General features: G+C 38.3%; 1 protein-coding gene across 1 annotated transcript in view; it reads right to left on the bottom strand.

The window, feature by feature from the left end:
- EPSTI1 (epithelial stromal interaction 1) overlaps nt 1-19,910 on the bottom strand; it is a gene marked incomplete at both ends in the record, with an annotated part of 86,845 nt that overhangs the window by 37,822 nt on the left and 29,113 nt on the right. The window contains 3 exon segments of the mRNA XM_084234892.1: nt 10,834-10,907; nt 18,340-18,423; nt 19,066-19,139. Of these exon segments, the coding sequence (XP_084091018.1) occupies nt 10,834-10,907; nt 18,340-18,423; nt 19,066-19,139 (232 nt within the window).

Raw genomic sequence — 19,910 nt, 5'->3', positions numbered from 1 at the left:
TGTCTGGGATGGCTTATCTCCCCCAGCATAGACAGGAGACTAATGAAGTCACAGAGTCTGGAAGCTGCCCCACTGTCTGTGGCTTTATGAAGTCATCAGTCAAAAGTATAAAACAAAGAGAATTGCCAGAGTTTGGGGGATATTTCTGAATTTCCTAGACTGAGCGCAGACCTTAGGAGGAAGGAATGAGACAGACCATGATAAGTGAGGAGGGAACTTTAGAGGAAGATCACTGGCAGCCCTGCATTGTGCTCTTCCAGGTGCTTCTAACCTGCCAGTGCCAAGCTCAGCTTTGTGGGGGGAGCAGAAGGTGGGAAAGGGGAAGAGCCTATTCATCCTTACACTGTCTTCTTGTTGGATCTAAGAGCTACTAAACGCTTGTTACAAAAACAAGTAGTCATTGGGCATCCCCGGTGGCGCAGCGGTTGAGCGCTGGGTTGCGAAGCTCCCCGTGGCCTCTGCGGCACCAGTTCGATCCCCGGCTGCTCCCCGGCCCCAGAGGAGGGTCCCACATGGCGCGCAGACCTCTCCTGCCGCCCGCTGCTCCCCTCAGCAGTGGACTTCGGTCCTTCTGCCTGCTCTGCTCCCCGCTCTGGCTCTGGTGAATTCTCTCACCCTCCCGCGCCTCTGACTGTACTCACTGCTTGTATAAATAAATAAATAAATCTTAAAAAAAAAAAAGAAGCTCTTTAAAAAAAAAAAAAGTAGTCATTTATCCCAATATCACTAAGATCTTATCTAGTTTGAGGACAGGTAGGGGTTTAGAAGGAAAAACTGTGTTGTGAAAATGGAATGGGATGTGGGTTAACTATATTGTAATATAATGGAATATTCAAAATCTCTTAATGGAATTTGATCAATAAAAAGACAAAACTGGGCCTCCCTGGTGGCGCAAGGGGTTAAGACGCAATCTATGAAGCTGTCCAGAACGAGTTTGATCCCTGGCCAGCCAGGGAGCAACCCACATGGCGCAGCAGACCTCTCCTGACATGCCCACTGCTCCCCTCAGCAGCACATTTCATTCAATCTGCCTGTTCTGTTCCCCGCTCTGTCTCTGGTGAAATCTCCTCACCTCCCACACCTTTGGCCTGTACCCCAGCTCTTGTATGCAAAAATAAATATGTCTTAAAAAATTTAAAAATAAAAAAAAAAGACAAAACTGACATTTTTAAAAACACATAATTTATAAGAAAGGCCACAAGAGAATGAAATGGTATCTGTTAGCTCATTTGAATAGCCCACATTGCAACAATTACTATAAGGTGTATTTTTTAATGTTAGAAATGAAGACTAGGGCTTTAGCACTCAAGAAAGTGCACTTAGGCCTGTAGGAGTTTCTGAGCCAACACCTGCCACTCATCACACCCCACGGCTACAAGGTTCTGAAAACACCTGTCTACCTGGTGGCCCATGTCTGCCAATGCAAAACCAGGACAGGACACAAAAGAAAATTCTAATGAGGATGTTTACAGTACTGATTTTAAAGTTCAACTGTCATAATTAAGAAGGCACCCTCCCCAGAAAAAATACCAGTTACAAACCACTGCCCAATACTTTTTGCCTTGCTGGGAGTGGGGTAGCTTTACCTTCTCGCACCAACTGTGAGCTAAAATAAGGGCTGTGGGGTCCCTACAGGTCATATAAATGAGAGATGTGAGCCCAGAGTGAGGGCCAGAGGAACTCACACCCAGTGACAAATGACAACTGCCACTTCAACTGAAGAGCCCAGAGAGAGAGAGGGGAGGATTTCGACACACTAGAGAGTGATCCACATAAAGGGATCGACTGCTGCTCAGCTCCAGGCCATCACTGCTCCGTGGGGACACAGGCCAGATGGCCTAGTTTCTGTAGCACAACCAAAATGCTGCACATTTTTGATGTGAAACAACTTGGCAATGGATGCAGAAAATTTTGACCACTGTGGGCCAGCACTGAACTGGTCAAAAAACAAATCACCAAATAAATCAAAAAACAAAACAAAACAAAAAAAACCTTTGCAGGTAAATGTAGCCCCAAAGGGCACCTGATTATAACCAGGTAGCTGTGTACTTCTTAATTATATAGCCTTTGCATTCATAAAAAAAAGAAGAAGAAAAATCAGGTTGAATTCTAGTATTGAACAGGGAATTCAGAAACAGCTGCTATACTGATCTTTGAACATCAGCTAACAGTATGAAAGAGAAGATATGCCATATTCCATAATGATGCCAAACACTAAAGTGTACTATTTCTCTTATAGTTTATAAGTATATATGTGTTAATAAAAAAGCAATAGTGAGACTATTAAAAAATGAAGACAACCCACAGAAAAAATTGATAACCAAAGAGAAAAATTATAAAAGATTTAGTGTGAAAAAATAGAAAGAATTTTAATAAATCTTTTAGGGGAAAAAAAAAAGAAAAATGGGCCAAAAGCAGGAACAGGTACTTGACACACAAGGAAATCCAGCTAGCAACAATAACACAAGAACAACAATGAGCTTAGCACTCAGAGTGCTTATTCATGTGTGAAACACTGCTGCACTCATATTACATAAATCAGCTTCATGACAAAGCTGTGAGGGATTATAATCTCCAATTTATAAAAGTGACTTGCCCAATATTACACAGCTAGTAAATGCCCAAACCAGGATGAGATTCTGCCCACCGGCTCCAGGGAACATGCATTTAGTCACTCGACTGTTTCTCAAGACCAATATCCATGTGAAAAAATGGTCATTTGGTATATTCTGATTAAAACAAGATACCATTTCACACCTATCAAACCATCAAAAAAATAAAATTAAGTATGGTAACCTTGTCATATGTCAGGGAGGGGCTAGGGTGTCTTAAGAAACCTGAACAGGGACATCAAATTCAGCACCATTTGTAAGATCCCAGAGAGAGGAAAAGAAGACAGAGGAAGAGAATGAGCAGGAAGGAGAGAAAAGGGAGGTAGGGAGAATGAAAGGGGGAAAGGAATGTGGAGACTGCCAGCTGTTTGTTCTAATTTTATTTTTTATATTTTTACATCATTTTTCATTTTTGCACAATGTCTGCATTTTCATCTTGGTTATAATCCCCATATAATTCCTCCCCCCTTATTTTGACCATAATCCCCCCCCCATAGTGAGTCTCTGGTTTATAGTTGCCTGTTGATTTTGATTTTTACTTTATTACAATTAGTACGATGGTATCTCATGGTAGTTTTGATTTGCATTTCCCTGATGACAAGTGATGTTGAACATTTTTTTATATGCCTGTTGGCCATTTGCATTTCCTCTTTAGAGAAGTTTCTTTTTAGCTCTTCTGCCCATTTTTTGACTGGATTATTTGCTTTATTTTTGTGGAGTCTCATTAGGTCTTTGTAGATCTTTGTGATCAGTCCTTTATCATTAGTGTTGTGTGCAAAAATGTTCTCCCAGTTGGTGGGGTTTCTCTTTGTTTTTGTTATTGTCTCTTTTGCTGTGCAGAAGCTCTTTAATTTGATGTAGTCCCAGCTGTTTATCTTTGCCTTCACTATCACTGAAAAGCAAGACTATTTCTTGAGGACAGTACTTCCCCAAGTTCCCTAAAGGAAGCTACTTTATTTCTCACATGACTCCAGGATGCCTGCGTGGAGCAGAAGCCTCCTTGTTCTCAAGCTGCTTCCAGACTATCTCCTGCCCCACTTGACTTGCAAAAAAGATCTCTTCTTGTAGTGCTCACAACATCGATATATGCCATCCATCTTTATCCATTTAAGGCCAGCCTTTCCCTGTGTCTTAAATACTGGTATCAGAAGCCGGAGTTGATTAATTTCATGTGATGCCAATCTACTCCCACAATGCTGCCTCCTCTACCAGCCCTCACATTGTTTGCTCAACTTTTGATTTTTTTTTCTTCCCAAACCACGTCCTCTCCTAACAGCTCCTCCAGCCTCTGGTGCCACTATGGGTCCACCCCCACTTCCCACCTGGACTACTGCATGTTTGTACTAGCTTCCACATTTCCATTTTTGCTTCCTCAAATCCATTCTCCACACAGTAAACAAGTGATCATTTCTTAAGAAAGAGAAGGTTCTCCCCTGTGATTTGAATAAAATCCAGATCCTGTGCCAAAACCTATGATTTGTCTGGCTCCTGTCTATGTTACCAACTTCCAGCTCTCTCCTCTTCTATTCACTTCAAGTCAAATACACCCACTTTCTTTCAAGTTATCAAACAAATTGCATGCTGTTCCTCCAACCCAGCGCTCTCTCCCTGGGTCTCGGCATGGCTCTCCCTTCTTGTATTTCTGCCTTCAGTTCAAGTGCCATTTTCTTAGAGACTTATGCTAAGGAGATTCTTCCATCCCAGTGCCTTTGTCTAGATCCAATCTCTACCAGAACCAATCTCTACCACTTTATTCCCTCACAGGAATTATATAGTCTGTTATCCCACATATTTTATTTTTAAGATTTATTTATTTATACAAGAACTGGGGTGCAGGCCAGATGTGTGGGAGGGTGAGAGGATTCACCAGAGACAGAGTGGGGAACAGAACAGGCAGACTGATGAAATACACTGCTGAGGGGAGCAGTGGGCGGCAGGAGAGGTCTGTCGCACCATGTGAGACCCTCGTCCAGTGGCCAGGGATCGAACTGGCACTGCAGAAGCTGCAGGCATCTTCACAGCCCAGTGCTCAACCACTGCACCACCAGGGGAGGCCCCCACATATTTTTTATCAGCTTGTCATTACCTGAATCTCCACATTGGGTCAAGGTTCCATATACCCCCTATCACAGTATACACCTGACACATACCAGTATTAGGCACTAAACTAGGTGCTCATTGTTGAATTTATAAAGGATAGTAAATGGTAGATATTATCAATACATTTATTTTTTTTACCACTGTCATAAGTTAATTTTTTATTTGTGTTCCACTGAGGTTGAATATTTTTGATTTATACTTTCTCTCTTTCAATTGTTGTTTCAAGTCTTTGGCCAAAGTTTCTAGAGTTGTCTTTTTCCTATTAGTTTGTAAGAGTTCTTTGGTCAGCTTTAATTTTCTAAAGCGCAGCTTTGGTCATCTCACTCCCCCCCTCTAAAAGCCTCAGTTACAAAAACGAGTTAATGTACACTAGGACATCTGCAGGAAGAATTGATAGTGGGTGGAAATTTTAATAGGGTATTAACCATCACAATGATTTCACATTCAGTAGGTAGATATTCTTTCAGATAGCTACAAATTTTTCACTCTTATTCTGAACAAAAGAGGGGATTTTTGTATGTATAAATTCAACTCCATTAGCATAAGATGAAAAGTTATGAATTGGATGACTTTCGATTCACCTTAGTAGGATTATAAAATGTGAGGTTGGATTTAAGTCTACCATATGGATAAGGGATCAATTTAGCTCTTAAGTGTCTCTTGGAAGCTCCCAGGAAGGGCATTAGAAGTTTTGTGAGCATATTAGAAAGCTAACTTGGGGACTAAGTGTGCACATTCAGCAGACCTGCCTGGATCCTCAGCCCTAGGAAGCTAAAATAGATGAAGATGTGCCTCATAGGAACTAATCACACTATTATTCACTTAGAAATAAAAGGGAGACATGCTCCAATGGCAGAAATGAAAACTCAACATTTCAGTAGGTAGGCTGGCCTCAATGGAGGCTTAGAAGTTGAGGGATAAAAAGGTTCAGTCTTTTTTTAAAATTTTTTAAATTTTATTTTATATATTTTTACATCATTTTTCATTTTTTGCACAATGTATACATCTTCATCTTGACTATAATTCCCATACACTTACCACCCCCCTGGTTTTGATTCTACTCCCTCTTCCCCCACCCATCCCCGTAGTGTGTCCCTGGTTTATTGTTGGCTGTTGATTTTTATTTTTACTTTATTATAATTAGTCTTTTTCCTGGTCCCTTACTTAGGTTTTCTGGATTCCTGCTATGAGTGAGACCATCCTCTATTTTTCTTTTTCTTTCTGGCTTATTTCGCTGAGCATGATCCCTTCCAGCGCCATCCATGTTGCTGCAAGTTGCATGAGTTTATCTTTTTTGAATGCTGAGTAATATTTCATGGTGTATATGTACCACATCTTCTTGATCCAGTCATCTATTTTTGGTCATTTGGATTGTTTCCAAAGCTTAGCGATTTTAAACAGTGCTGCTATAAACATAGGGGTGCAGGTGCCCTTTGGAATTGATGTTTCTGTGTCCTTTGGGTAAATACCTAGGAGTGGAATTGCTGGATCATATGGAAGCTCTATGTTTAGTGGATCAAGAAATCTCCACACACCTCTCCATAGTGGTTGGACCAGTTTGCACTCCCACCAACAGTGCAGGAGAGTTCCTTTTTCTCCACATCCTTGTCAACATTTGTTGTTGCTAGTTTTTTTAATATGTGCCATTCTCACTGGTGTAAGATGGTATCTCATGGTAGTTTTGATTTGCATTTCCCTGAATACAAGTGATATTGAACATTTTTTCATATGCCTGTTGGCCATTTGCATTTTCTCTTTGGAGAAATTTAAGAAAATGTCCAGTCTTGAAATGAGCTTGGTTCTAAGAGCTTTCCCAACTGGGGCTTTATAAGCTGAGCCTTTCTCCCCTAGAGATTTTAGAAACTACACAGGAGTAGAGTATAGCCAGGAGAGGCCACAAAAGTCCATCTACTCTACAGTAAGTTTAATTATGGTACTAGCCCAGTGTTGAACCTTAAGATGATGTCATTCACATATGGTGAAAACCAGAGAAAGCAGATACCTACTTCCTCAGTTTTTCTTTTGTTCTCCTTTAGGTAAAATATAGGTCTTGGTAGGAAGATGGAAATCAACTTGGCCAAGTCATTCTTTCTGAATCGACCTAACCTACTCTCCAGTCTTCTCCATAGTATCACCTGTCATACAGCACTCATCATCCCCATCCTAGCCAGACATTCCTGATCTTCAAAGTTTACCATGCCTCTGAATTGCCTATTTTCCCTATTCCCCCCAATCCCTGTATCTCAAGACCAAGATTTGACTGCATCATTTATTGGCTCTGTGACTTTGCACAATTTAAATTACTCAAACCTTCCATCTGTAAAATGAGGATGATGTACTAATTGCAAAAAGGTACATAATGTGCCTAATACTCCTGACACCCCCACAGGTCTCAATGATGCGGCAGCTTATTATTACTTTGCTTATTTAAAAGAGCCAAGCGATTTGTATTTTTAAAAACTACACACATTAATATCTATAAAAATATACATATTGCATGAAATGGTTATTAGGTATTAACATTTTAAATGTTTTAAGTGTTTAAAAGATACCCAATTCTTATCTCACCAGCAAATCCTTAAGAGAACATTGTTTTTCCTAGTACACACAAAATACACTCAAATGTCTCCACACATCTTACCTTAGCCCTCACCCCTGGTTAAACAAGCTCAAAATTCTGTTTGAATTTTCTACAGAAAATTTTCTACCTGTTTCTACTTCCATCCAAAAAACTATTAGAAAGGTGACGGTAACTTCAAAATAAATTCTTATTTAACATTTTTAATGCTGTGAATTATTTTACTCAGTGTTTTAAATAACGTAGACCAACAGCCTCTCTTTGCTATAAAAACAAAAGCAGTTTTACTAACTTACTGCAAATCACCAAATCTACCAGCAATATTGGTGGATATACTGGCTCTTCCTGAAAAGTATTACATTTGACATTTTGTAAGTGGTAAATAACTAGAGAGTAAAAATAGAAGCTACACCTACCTTAGATGCCCATTTTGACCCTTTATGTTCATGCTCAAGAATAATAGAAATAACTCTAAATTGTGAAATTTGGGTACGTCCCCAGTCAGAGTAGCAGACTTGATGCACCATTAATCTGGTTTGCTCCCAGCCACCAATTGAAATAGTCACAGTCATTCAATTTCTAGGGAAAAGACAGTACTGCAGAAGTACATTCCAGAGGTCTTTTCATAAAAACCATCCTGTGTGCTCCATCTGCACGTGCAATCTGCTTGTGGATTTTCAGCCAGCTTGCATGGGCAGATTAATGCGTACAATTAGAAAGCAACCTCACAGGCATTCGATAAACTGCCTTCATTATTACACTCAGGAGAGTCCCTTTAGATGTCAATAAAAGCCTAGTTTTCTGCCTGTTAGCTAAATAATTGACAACACTAAAAATAATCAAACGCAAATGAACAAAGTCGGTAACAAGGTGTTAAGAAGACCACATTAAGATTCTCATGGTGGTGCCCCAAGATGCTATCATGAGCTTTTTTCTCCAACAACATGGATTTACAGTGTATTCAAGCCCATGGTTGTCCTTTTCTATAGAAAAAAAAAAAAGAAGGGGAAAAAAAAACACCACCCACCATTCTTGGTCTATTTGAACCATGTTTCACAGCCTGCTGAAACTAGCAAGGGCATGTGGTATTGACTAGTTCGGAAGAATTTATTTGTGTTTCTATTCTGTTCCTAAGTTTGACAGCTGCAAGAGAATCTAATTTGGGAGGAGGAGATGGGGAACAGCCTGGTTGGTCTGGAGAAATCTTTGAGTCATTAAAATTCTAACAACTCTCCTAGACAATTTTTTCACCATAAACTGATTCTAGGAAAGTGTGATAAAGGCTTCTTATACAGAGGATCCATCTTTTCTAAGAAGTCCCTTTCATATTTCTAGCTATATAATGGTCATTCATTTCATGAACTATTGCTCGTTTAATTTCAACAGTGGTCTAAAACAAAATACTCTTTAAAAAACTCACACATATACTTCTTCTTGTGTTTCTCAATAGGCTTTAAAAATCAATTTGAGATACTTCTCATTTTTAGCCAGCTTCTCTTTTTCCTAGTTAACTGGGACTTTCGCGATAAGCAGAGGAGAGAGTGAGAGTGAAATGTGCGTGTAATTGAATTCAGCTCCACTGATAGTGTGTGAGGTGGCTGAGGGTAAAACTCTTTTTTTCCCTTTACAGAAAAAGGGTGATTGATCTCTAGCATTTAGTAAAACACAAATTCAAGAAGCTGGGAGACTAGGAAAGAAGGGAGGTTGGTTACAACCTCCTACATCCTTTAAACTACAAGAGACTCTCCTCCTTTACTGGATAATTTTTGGTTTTGTTTTGCTATTCACTAATTTTTTTTTTTTATTGAAGTAACATTATAACATTACCTGTGGTTCAGGTGTCTATCATGAGAATCAACATGTATATAAACTAAAATGTTTAAATTTAAAACTGCAGAGAATGGACTTGTTCAACTTCCTAGCCTGTACCTAACATTACTGATTGGTTCCATTTTCTAGGGTAAAACTAGGATGCCACAGAGTAAATCCAGTTGCTCTTCTGGTGATTCTAGTCCACTAATGCCTTCATTGTTGCCTTCCCTTATCTGAACTCCTAGAAATAAACTCTCTTGCTTTCACTGCCCATAAAGTTAAGGCAATAATCCATTGACCCTGTTAATCATTTTTTCTCTCTTACCAACTCTCTACACTTTCTCTCATGAAGACAGCCAATATATCCTGGTATTTAGCTTCCCATCTAGTCTGTCACACTCACATGCCTGCCTTAGAAGAAGAGTAGGGTCTTGGATTCTAGGATATAAAGGAGGATAATTCCTTACAAAGGAAAACACCCCTCATTAACACTTCCGCTCAACTTCATCCCATCTACCATGCATTTTGTGGCCTAACAGAGGTCAAGTACTTAACTTACCAAAGGGCAAAATGAAGAAGTGAAAAACTTGACATTTTCCACTAACACCTCTGAGTCTTAAAGCAAGGAAATGCTTATGACAGAGGCAGGATAATTTCAGTGCAATGAGAAAATCAAAGGACATTGTGCTTAGAAGCAGTATACTTTAGGAAGTCACATGTGTGCAACCCAACATCAAAATAACTTTAAATTCACCAGTGAGGTACAATAATAGGAAGAGGGATGAGGAAGCAGTCAGAGAGCTATCCATATAAAACCAGGAGGTCAATTGCCAGTTCCGGTGAGAACAGAAATTATTATGCAGTGTATATAAAATGAAAGTTGTATGATCTTATTCGACAAGAGCCTCTGTAAAATTTCATTTCAAGTCCCAATAAAATTCAGGTACTTTTGTGACATTTATATAAGATACTTTATTTAATGCTTACAAATGGTATATGAAGAGAGATTATCATCTCTATTAAAGAAAATCAACTGATGTTTAGATGTTTGTCCAAGGTCACATCTAAAGAATGGAACTAAGATTTTTAACACATATCTGCTTAATTTTAATTGTATCACATTTGGAATTAAAGTAGAACCAGAAATATGGTTCATTGGTTTTGTCTACTTTTTTAAGCAGTTTGCCAGCAATCTAGTTAGAATTAGGATATAATCTTATATTTAAAGTCTACTTCACAGAATAGATTAACTACATTGTAAACCACATAAGAGTTGCCCTATACATATTGGACAATAGAAAAAATACCATGGTATATGATCAGAAATTGGGAGCTTTGCCAATAACTTAAATGATTTCTCAGTTCTTGGCTATAGATATATAAGTATGTAATAATCATCAGCCCATTAGTTAATAAGTGCCTAGTCCCTTCTTTTCAAATACTCTCCTCCTTATGTCAGTGTTTGGTAGTCAACATAACTAGAAGAACCCAGGGTCATCAAAGGATCAAACCCTCCATTATTTAGAATGGGGAATCCCTCAAATTCATTAGTATTATTTCTAATTAACTGACCAGTAAAGAATACGTTGCTGAGTATAGATGACCCCAACCTTAAAAACTCATTTATATAATGACAGAGTAATTATATAATTTAACAGCCAATAATGCATCACTAGAATTTAAGAGCAGAATGAACAACATAGGTAGAAAATTCTGAAAACACAAACTTACTATTGATGATGCACTCTAAATATTTCTTTTCTTAGGTTTTCTTGAAGTCTTCTTTTCTCCTCTAGTTTATTGCTCTGAAATGGCAAATATCAAAACGTAATCTGTGAGGGAAGCTTCAAGTAGAACCATGATGGTAAATTTACCCAAGGTCCAAAATCCTCAGGCTTAAGTAGACTTCATAGTCCAATAGTAGTCTACCAGGGCTCCCTAGGGAACATTCCTCTTCCAACCAATGAGCACTACACTCAGAGCCAGGAGCCCAGAGTTCTTTCCATGACTTCCCCTTTCCAACTGGTTAGTATAATCACAGAGTCAGTATTTCACATTATTATTCTTTAGTTCAAATAATAATTTCATGTATATTTTAAGCAGTTTTTCAAAATGTTCTGAAGGAAACATGAAATTTCTGCACCAAGTATGTTAAGATAAAATAATGAATGGTTAAACAGTTCATGCAATATTTATATATACACTCACATTCCACTAAAGCATTCAGGAAAAGATTTTCAATAAGCCAACTCAACTCCCTTATGAGTGAGAAGCAGACACTTAAAGCTGTTGAGAGACTGAACAGCAAATGTCATTTTTAAAAAATCCGCTTGAAAAGAATGCTCTCTCTCTTTTTTAATTAGTTTTTTACAGAGTCTAGAGACAAAGGACTTCATATTTGATATTACTGTCTCCATGATTCTGTGTATTTTAATCCAATTTCAATAGCCAAGGAACACTTGCTTTTTGTTCATTATGACACAACTGTCTTTTTTTTTTAAACTTGCCCATGAAAAGCAAGTAAAATTCCTAGACAACAAATTTAATGGAGAATTGAAATAATTTCCACACCATAGAGGAAACTTGAAGCTTAAAGTGAATCCAAAGGAGACACAAGCAGCTGGGTTTGCTTTAATAAAACGAATTGGATTTGCCCAGCAGGAAGACCTGTGAAAAGGGAATAATAGAAATCATCACTTCCAAATCCTGACATACATTTGGTTCTAGTTTTCCAATAAGAGGCAAAAATTATTCTTATTGTTTATTTCCATGAAAGTCTTCATTCACACAGAAATTCTTACTAGTTTCATTTTAAAAGACAAAATGGATGATTTCAGTTTCAGGAAGAAAAAAAAGGACATTTATTATAATCTATGGGAATCAATTATAATACAAAGTAACTAGATTATTAATGAAACACAGAACTCTGGGAAGCAAACTAATGGGAAATTGTAAAACAGAGTAAGCATGATCTGAATCTGGAAGAAAAATCCTTACACATGTAATGAGATTCACATGCCTCTGAAAAAAAATTAAAAGGGTAAATAAAAGACAGAAAGCAAACAGTAGGTATTGATTAAACCAATACTAGATATGCCACTTGAAGGAATGCTAGAGAGAAAAATCACATAAGTGCCAGGGCTGGGTTCCTTAGCAAGATCCAAAATGTGAAAAACAGGTTTAATCTCTTCATTAATAGGTTATTATTGAATTCAATTCATAAAAACAAATATATAGCCACTAAATTTTATCCAAAGATCTGTTTATCCCTCAAAAGTTGATAGAGGAGTATTCTGGCAAAATGCTAGCGTATGTGAGGAATTTTGTTTATTACCTACCAATGTAGTTACCTATTTTAGTGTACTATTCCAGATACTTGGATTTAGTATCTAGTATTTGTTTGTTCTTTTCCATTTAACAGTGAGTTAATGAGTCACTCAAATATGTACACACACACACACACATACACATATACACAAAATGTAAAATATCTAAGAACATGAAATCCTGAAGAAATTGTGGAATCAATTCTAGGTCTACCATCACTTACTGAGTGACTGTAAACAAATCATTTAATATTACTAAGTCTCCACTGAACAACAAACATTAATCAAATGCCTATTTCATATCTAGTATTATGTTAGATGTCAAGAATAATAATATGCATAGATCAGTGCCCAGAAATTTTCAAAAGTTTACTAGGAATATAGACTCAAGAACAATGGAAGCAGTATGTAAAAAAGGTTAGGGATAGACGCTTGCAAGTAGTATAAGATAAACAGGAAAAAAGCACAGAAGTAGGCATTTGGAAAATGCTCTCAACAGTTTCACAAATATTCACAAAGTGCCTCTAAGTGCAGACTCATCAAAGACATGGTTGACAGGGAGCTGAGTAACACTCAAAACTGTTGTTTCTAACCTGGATTCACAGGTGAACTGTACATTAGGACTATGTTTTTATGGAGACTTGGGCTCATAACTTTCTTAGATTCCCCAAAAGGCAGATAACTAAATGAAGAATTTGTGTGGGACTAAGGAAAAGGAGAATTTCTACATAGAGATCAACCTTAAACAAGCAAGAATTGTTCATGGGGGAAAAGGAGATAATGGGAAGAGGGCTACCGTACTCCAGGGAGTGAGGTGCTTGCTGCCCAAGAGGTTTGAACAGAGGGCACTGAAAAGATTTTAATTTCTCAAGTTTTGGGGCATCATGAACATCTGGAAAAACAAATTTATTGCCTAATTTATTGATGTGATTAGGAAGGAAAATTAAGGTGGAGATTTACCACCACAGCACTAAATTTGGATGAATGACTTACTGTGAGGATAGAAACCTCGTCTACTTATGCAGCAAGGTCCACAGGCAAAGCACTTTCATCTAGTATACTGCCTTTATTTTTTAGCAACTTTCTTTTTCTGTGATGCTCTAATATTTTAGAGGTATTTTCTTTGCAATATATAATTTCCAGAAAAAGAAATAAAAACATCATTATAAAACACAAGGGTTATATCTGTTTCTTATTGCGGCTGTAACAAATAACCAAATCATTAATGATAATCATACAAATTTATTAATGATTTTACAGTTCTGAAGGCTAGAAGTCCAAAATGAGTCTCAATGGGATAAAATCAAGGTGTCAGCAGGACTGTGTTCCTTCTGGAAGCGCCAAAGGAAAATTAGATTCCTTGCCATTTCAGCCTCTAGAGGTTTCACACATTCCTTGGGCTAATGACCACTGATTCCATCTTCAAAACTAGAAATACATTAAGCATTGTTTAAGACCCCACTGAGGTCTCTGCCCCTCTTCTAACTTAAGGACACTTCTGGTTACATTGATCCCACCTGTATAATGCAGGCTACACCCTGTTGGAAGGCAAATTGACTAGGAATATTAATTCTACCTCCAAACCCACCTCCAAACTTAATTCCTTTTGGCCACATAACATATCCCTTGGTTCTATGGATTAGAATGAGGGGGAGGAGTGGGTGTCAGAATACTGACTACCACATGGCTTATAATCTTTTTTTAAATCTGTAAGCATCAGACACATAATACAACAAATACTTCATAATCTTTGCCCTTCTTAGGTTTGGCTTTGGAATGCTGGTGCCAGGGGAGGGTGAGGGAGGACCCCTTTAATTCCAGACTAAGCAGTGGTGGCCTGACAGATGCTTAACAACCAGTTCTAACAGGAAGAGAGGATGTTGGTTGTCGCATTTACTTATTTCCATGGCGAAAATACTCCTCCCTTGGCCCATTTCAAGCTACCAATAAAGAAGTCAATTAGTTCACAATAATTCTGAAAATGTAACAATTCACTCTGATGAGTCAGTACAAAGATGCTCCAGTAGACCCCTGGAAAAAATATATAGCATCAGCATACTCTCGTAAAGGGAATGCATGTTTGATTGAAGCATCCCAATGTCCTCTCTGAACTTACCCTTCCCCATGAGATTAACTCTTCCTGGACCCCACTGACATGATCAGATGCTACAGAGTTGGCTGCCTTTTGTACATGTGTGCTTATTAAGGATCAAAGAATACCCACAAATGCTGGCAGGGAATATAGGTGATGAACAATTAGGATGAGTGTTCCCTGCTGACCCCTTTTGGGAGAGGGAAAACTGAAGGGCCAGGGAGATTAAGACCAGAGGCCAATTACAGGCTCTTGGATGCAATAGGCTTGGATTCTACTTGGCTCAGAGTCCCTGGGCAGCAGCCATTTGCCTGGGGAGGAGGGTGGTATTCTGCAGGCTGTTATCCACGTGTGTTTGCTGTGCATTTTAAAGAGTAAGTGCTCCCTAAACATGGCCATTATCACATCCCTTGGCCATTTTTACACTGGCAATGTGAAATATGCCATTTCTGGATGGTTAATATCTGTTTTTCTTTTCTCTTACATAAAGTACTAAACAAGCTTACATTTAGTATGGAAAGTCACAGATTTTTGCACAACAGAAGTGCCAGGTCGTGGTGGCAGTGTAGGCCAATTAGGCAGAAAAAATCAGGTTTGTGGAAGCACCAAGGCTGGCTGTTCTTTCTCTTCTATGGCGGTTTAGACTCGTGCTCCCAAACATTTACATGCACAAAAGTTACCTGGGGAGCTTGATAAGATGAAGATGCTGATTCAAAAGGTGTGGGGTGGGGTTCAAGATTCTGTATTACTAACAACTGATGCTGCTGGTTTGAAAACCACACTTTGATTGGGAAGGATCTACATATCAATGCTTTCCCCATCTCTCACTTTTGAGCAGATTTATAACAATGATCATTACAGTTGTCACATTAGAAAAGTCAAGCCAATTGAAATGTCTATAATTAATTTCTAATGTGAAAAGGGGAAAATTCTGCTTTAATTCAACCAGTAACATTTCTGAACAGTATGCATTATATGGTCTATCAAGAAATGAGCTATAAGTGACCCACAAACCAAACAATTATGATCATTAAATAACAATATATAAATGACTTAGGATAAGAGGTTGTAATTCAATAATTCTTCAAGATCTACAAGCCTTTTACTTCAGTTCCAGGTTGTAATTTGATGATTTTCTTAGTTCTACCTGAAATATAGACATACTATGCTCTATAAAGGAGAAACGTCTTCTACCATCAAAGGATCAAAGTGTGAACCTACCTTTAAAGGAAGAAATGAGGGGAGGGGGAGAAAAATTTGGATGAATAAGAATGCAGAATAGAGAAGTAGAAAGCAAGGAAGACTGGTTTTAAAATATTGACGTAAAAATATTTTCAAAGAAAATGTAATAGCTGACTGATCAACTGGGAATAGATTGCTGAATTAAACTTTATGAACACTATTCATGTATTCTTTTTTATACCTCCAGCATTTCATTAGAGTTTTCACCCCCAAAGACTATTTCTCTACAGATGCATCTTACAGATAGCCTTGGGAGAAGAGGAGGTAGAACTTAAAGACTCATTTTTTTTAATTAATTTATTTATTTATTTATACAAGCACTGGGTACAGTCGGAAGTGCAGGAAGGTGAGAGAATTCACCAGAGCCAGAGCAGGGAACAGAACAAGCAGAAGGACCGAAGTACACTGCTGAGGGGAGCAGCGGGCGGCAGAAGGGGTCTGTGCGCCATGTGGGACCCTCCTCCAGTGGCCGGGGAGCAGCCGGGGATCGAACCAGCGCTGCAGAGGCTGCGGGCAGCTTCGCAACCCAGTGCTCAACCGCTGCGCCACCGGAGAGGCCCAGCTTACAGACTCATTTTACAGGAATAGTTCAGAGGGCTGAGGGATTGTCCAAAATCACATAGCACAACAGAATGCTTTCTTTAGGGGAAGAAAAGTCATGCATACTCTAGTGCAGTCCATGAGCTATCTGCTTTTGACATTATTAACTCTAAGTACTAAAAATATCTTGGTAGTCAGGTGTACATTTTTAACCAACATTTAATCTTTAAAAGAAGATCTGGGAATTGATGCTTCTGTGTCCTTTGGGTAAATACCTAGGAGTGGAATTGCTGGATCATATGGAAGCTCTATGTTTAGTAGGTCCAGAAATCTCCACACAGCTCTCCATAGTGGTTGGACCAGTTTGCACTCCCATCAACAGTGCAGAAGAGTTCCTTTTTCTCCACACCCTCGCCAACATTTGTTGTTGCTAGTTTTTTTAATATGTGCCATTCTCACTGGTGTGAGATGGTATCTCTGCTAGTTCTGATTTGCATTTCCCTGATTACAAGTCTGCACCCCTATGTTTATAGCAGCACTGTTTACAATAGCTAAGCTTTGGAAACAACCCAAATGCCCAAAAATAGATGACTGGATCAAGAAGATGTGGTACATATATACCATGGAATATTACTCAGCATTCAAAAAAGATAAACACATGCAATTTGCAGCAACATGGATGGCGCTGGAAGGGATCATGCTCAGCGAAATAAGCCAAAAAGAAAAAGAAAAATACCGGATGGTCTCACTCATAGCAGGAATCTAGAAAACTTAAATAAGGGACCAGGAAAATGAATATAAGAAAGTGAAAATCAAAATCAACAGAAAACTATGAACCAGAGACACTTTTTGGGGGGTGGGGGGCGGGAGGGGAAGGATTGGGGTCAGAATGGGGCGTTTGCAATTGTATGGGGGAATATAAAAATAAAATTTATTATTTAAAAAAAAATAAAAATATAGCTAACAATTCCCTTAATAAATAAATAAATAAAAGAAGATCTGGGGCCTCCCCGGTGGCACCTGCAGCCTCTGCAGCACAGGTTCGATCCCCGGCCACTGGAGGAGGGTCCCACATGGCGCGCAGACCTCTCCTGCTGCCCGCCGCTACCCTCAGCAGTGTACTTCGGTCCTTCTGCCTGCTCTGCTCCCCACTCTGGCTCTGGTGAATTCTCTCACCCTCCAGCGCTTCTGACTGTACCCAGTGCTTGTATAAATAAATAAAAATAAATCTCAAAAAAAATAAAAAAAAAAGATATGAAAGAAAGGGAAGGAGGAATGGAGAGAAAGTGATGTAGACAGACAACAGACACAGGGCTTGTGTCTCCATGGCTTAAATCTGCAGTAGCTGTCAACTTGGCAGTCAGCACCAGGAGTCACCTTTCCTCCAAACCTCACGATCTAAAATGTACTGCCTAGGACATCATAGGGACCGGAAGTAGGAGCAAGGGGACTCCAGCAGATGAGCAGTTCTGAAAATATTTCTGTTCTAAGGCCCCAAATAAGGATCAAAGCCCAAAACATTGAGGTTGAGAACAGATTGCCTCACTAATACTGAAATGCAAATTCACACTTTTTCTTTTATCATTAAGGGAGATATGTTTCTTTCATACCGTGGAAATTTCAATATTTGTATGCAAATATGGAAGTATATCACTGATTGCCATTGTTATTAATTGCCTTGCCATCTAGCCAAATAGCCAGCTGCTACTTTGATCACTAGCCTGGAAGGTGAAACCATGTGGTGATAAGAACTCTAGCCCTGAAGCCAGTGCACCTGTACTTGAACCCTACTTCTTTTTTTTTTTTTTTTTTGAACCCTACTTCTTTTTTTTTTTTTTTTTGAACCCTACTTCTGTATACTGACTCTGAACCTGGGGCCAGTAATCTACCCTTTGTGTCAGCTTCCTCATTTGCAAACTTGAGTACTAAGAATAATATATATTTCATGAGTTAAAATATAGACAGCATCTAGAAGAGAATCAGGCACATAGTAAGTCCCCATTAAATGTTAGCTGATCATCCTTTTTCCTGCTTTACCTTCTCTCTTTGAATTGTCTTCATTTTATTGATTTCAGCTTCTTCAGCTTCCTTCTTGATTCTTATAGATTCCTCTCTTTTTAGCTAAATCATATTGAGATTACAGAGAACAGAATAAAGTTACTGTTTTTTACTTTGAACCTCTGGAACACAATATTATAATGAACAGCAAATTATGGTATTGTTTGTGCTCTCTCTAGCCTTGATTGTAGGTTTGTCATCAGGCTACTTTGATCATAGAGAATGGTCAGGCTACATCCCCTGCCCATGACATTTCTTTCTTTGTATTTCTTGGTTTCTGTCTCTCTCCCCTTTCCTACCACCCTGAGGTGGGAATAAGGAAGAGCAAATCATTTTTCCATATTGTAAAAGTCAGAGTCCATTTGGAAATCACTGCACATTTTAAATCTTTCTTTTTTCACTACTTTCACAAGGCAAACAAATCCATGTTCTTGGAACCAAAAATTCAAAACATAGTAAAGTTAAACTCAAAAAAAATTTCTTAGACAAGGATCCTGCTAACTGATAAATCTCTTGGATAAGAATTCTGGATATTTACCTATTTAATTATCACATCCTGATTTGTTTGATGTTGAGAGTTTTCTTTTGCAATTGGTTGAAATGTTTTATGCTTTTGGTAAAGTTACTGTGTTATTTCATGGTTACATGAAAGTGCTGTTACTCAAATTCCTTGCCAAAATTAAACTAAAAGAGATGGATTCTGACCTTTTGCTGGTATTTAGATTGCGTCAGCTGTATTTGTTGTTTCTGCCTGACTTCAGCCTCTGATTGGCTTCCACCTAAGGAAAAAAAAGAGTCAAAAAGGTGAAACATGAATATTAAGTTGAAATGTCAGCCATCGAGGACTAATTAACACACGATATGTCTACACTATGAATTTCTTTAGCATTTTCACACTCCTGAAAATCAGGACAAAACCAGCTTTCTTCATAAAATATTTAAAAATGGTAACTGTTTAAAAGAGAAAACAGTGGGATAGGCATGATGTGGTAACATATATCTAAAGTGTGTGATCTTATACCTCTGAATCCCACACAGGATTGTAAACCAGTACAACCTTTAAAAAATAAAAGTAAAAGAGAAAACAGCTATACGAGACCATATTCCTGAAACAAGAGGACAATCCTAAGGATTTTCAATCACGTAGGGTTTCAAGTTTTCATATAGATTGAAATCATACCTGAACATTTATGCTAAATAAGAAATAAAACCTGTCTTGAAAATTCTAGTATATTTCTCCAGCTTGAATATGACAATTCAGTGACTCTTGCATTACTTTTCTTCTCTGACTCTTTTGCCCTATAATCAAGTAGTAAAATTCAGATGACCTTAGGGGGTTTGCTATTAGACAAATATATAATCCTTACAACCAAGTTCTTAACAGTACAATGAGAATATTCTAGTTAGTAATTGTCAATTCATACTATTCACTGTTTTCTCTTTAGGTATCCAAAGGAAAAATATGAGTGCTAGATTATATATGTACACACTAATCTGGGGCCAGAAATCCTTACAGGTTGGCAGTCATTTAACATTTGCTGTTTAGTAGG

Source organism: Talpa europaea (assembly GCF_964194135.1).
Source record: "Talpa europaea genome assembly, chromosome: 6".
NCBI lineage: Eukaryota > Metazoa > Chordata > Mammalia > Eulipotyphla > Talpidae > Talpa > Talpa europaea.
This window is presented reverse-complemented; position numbering and strand designations above follow the sequence as displayed.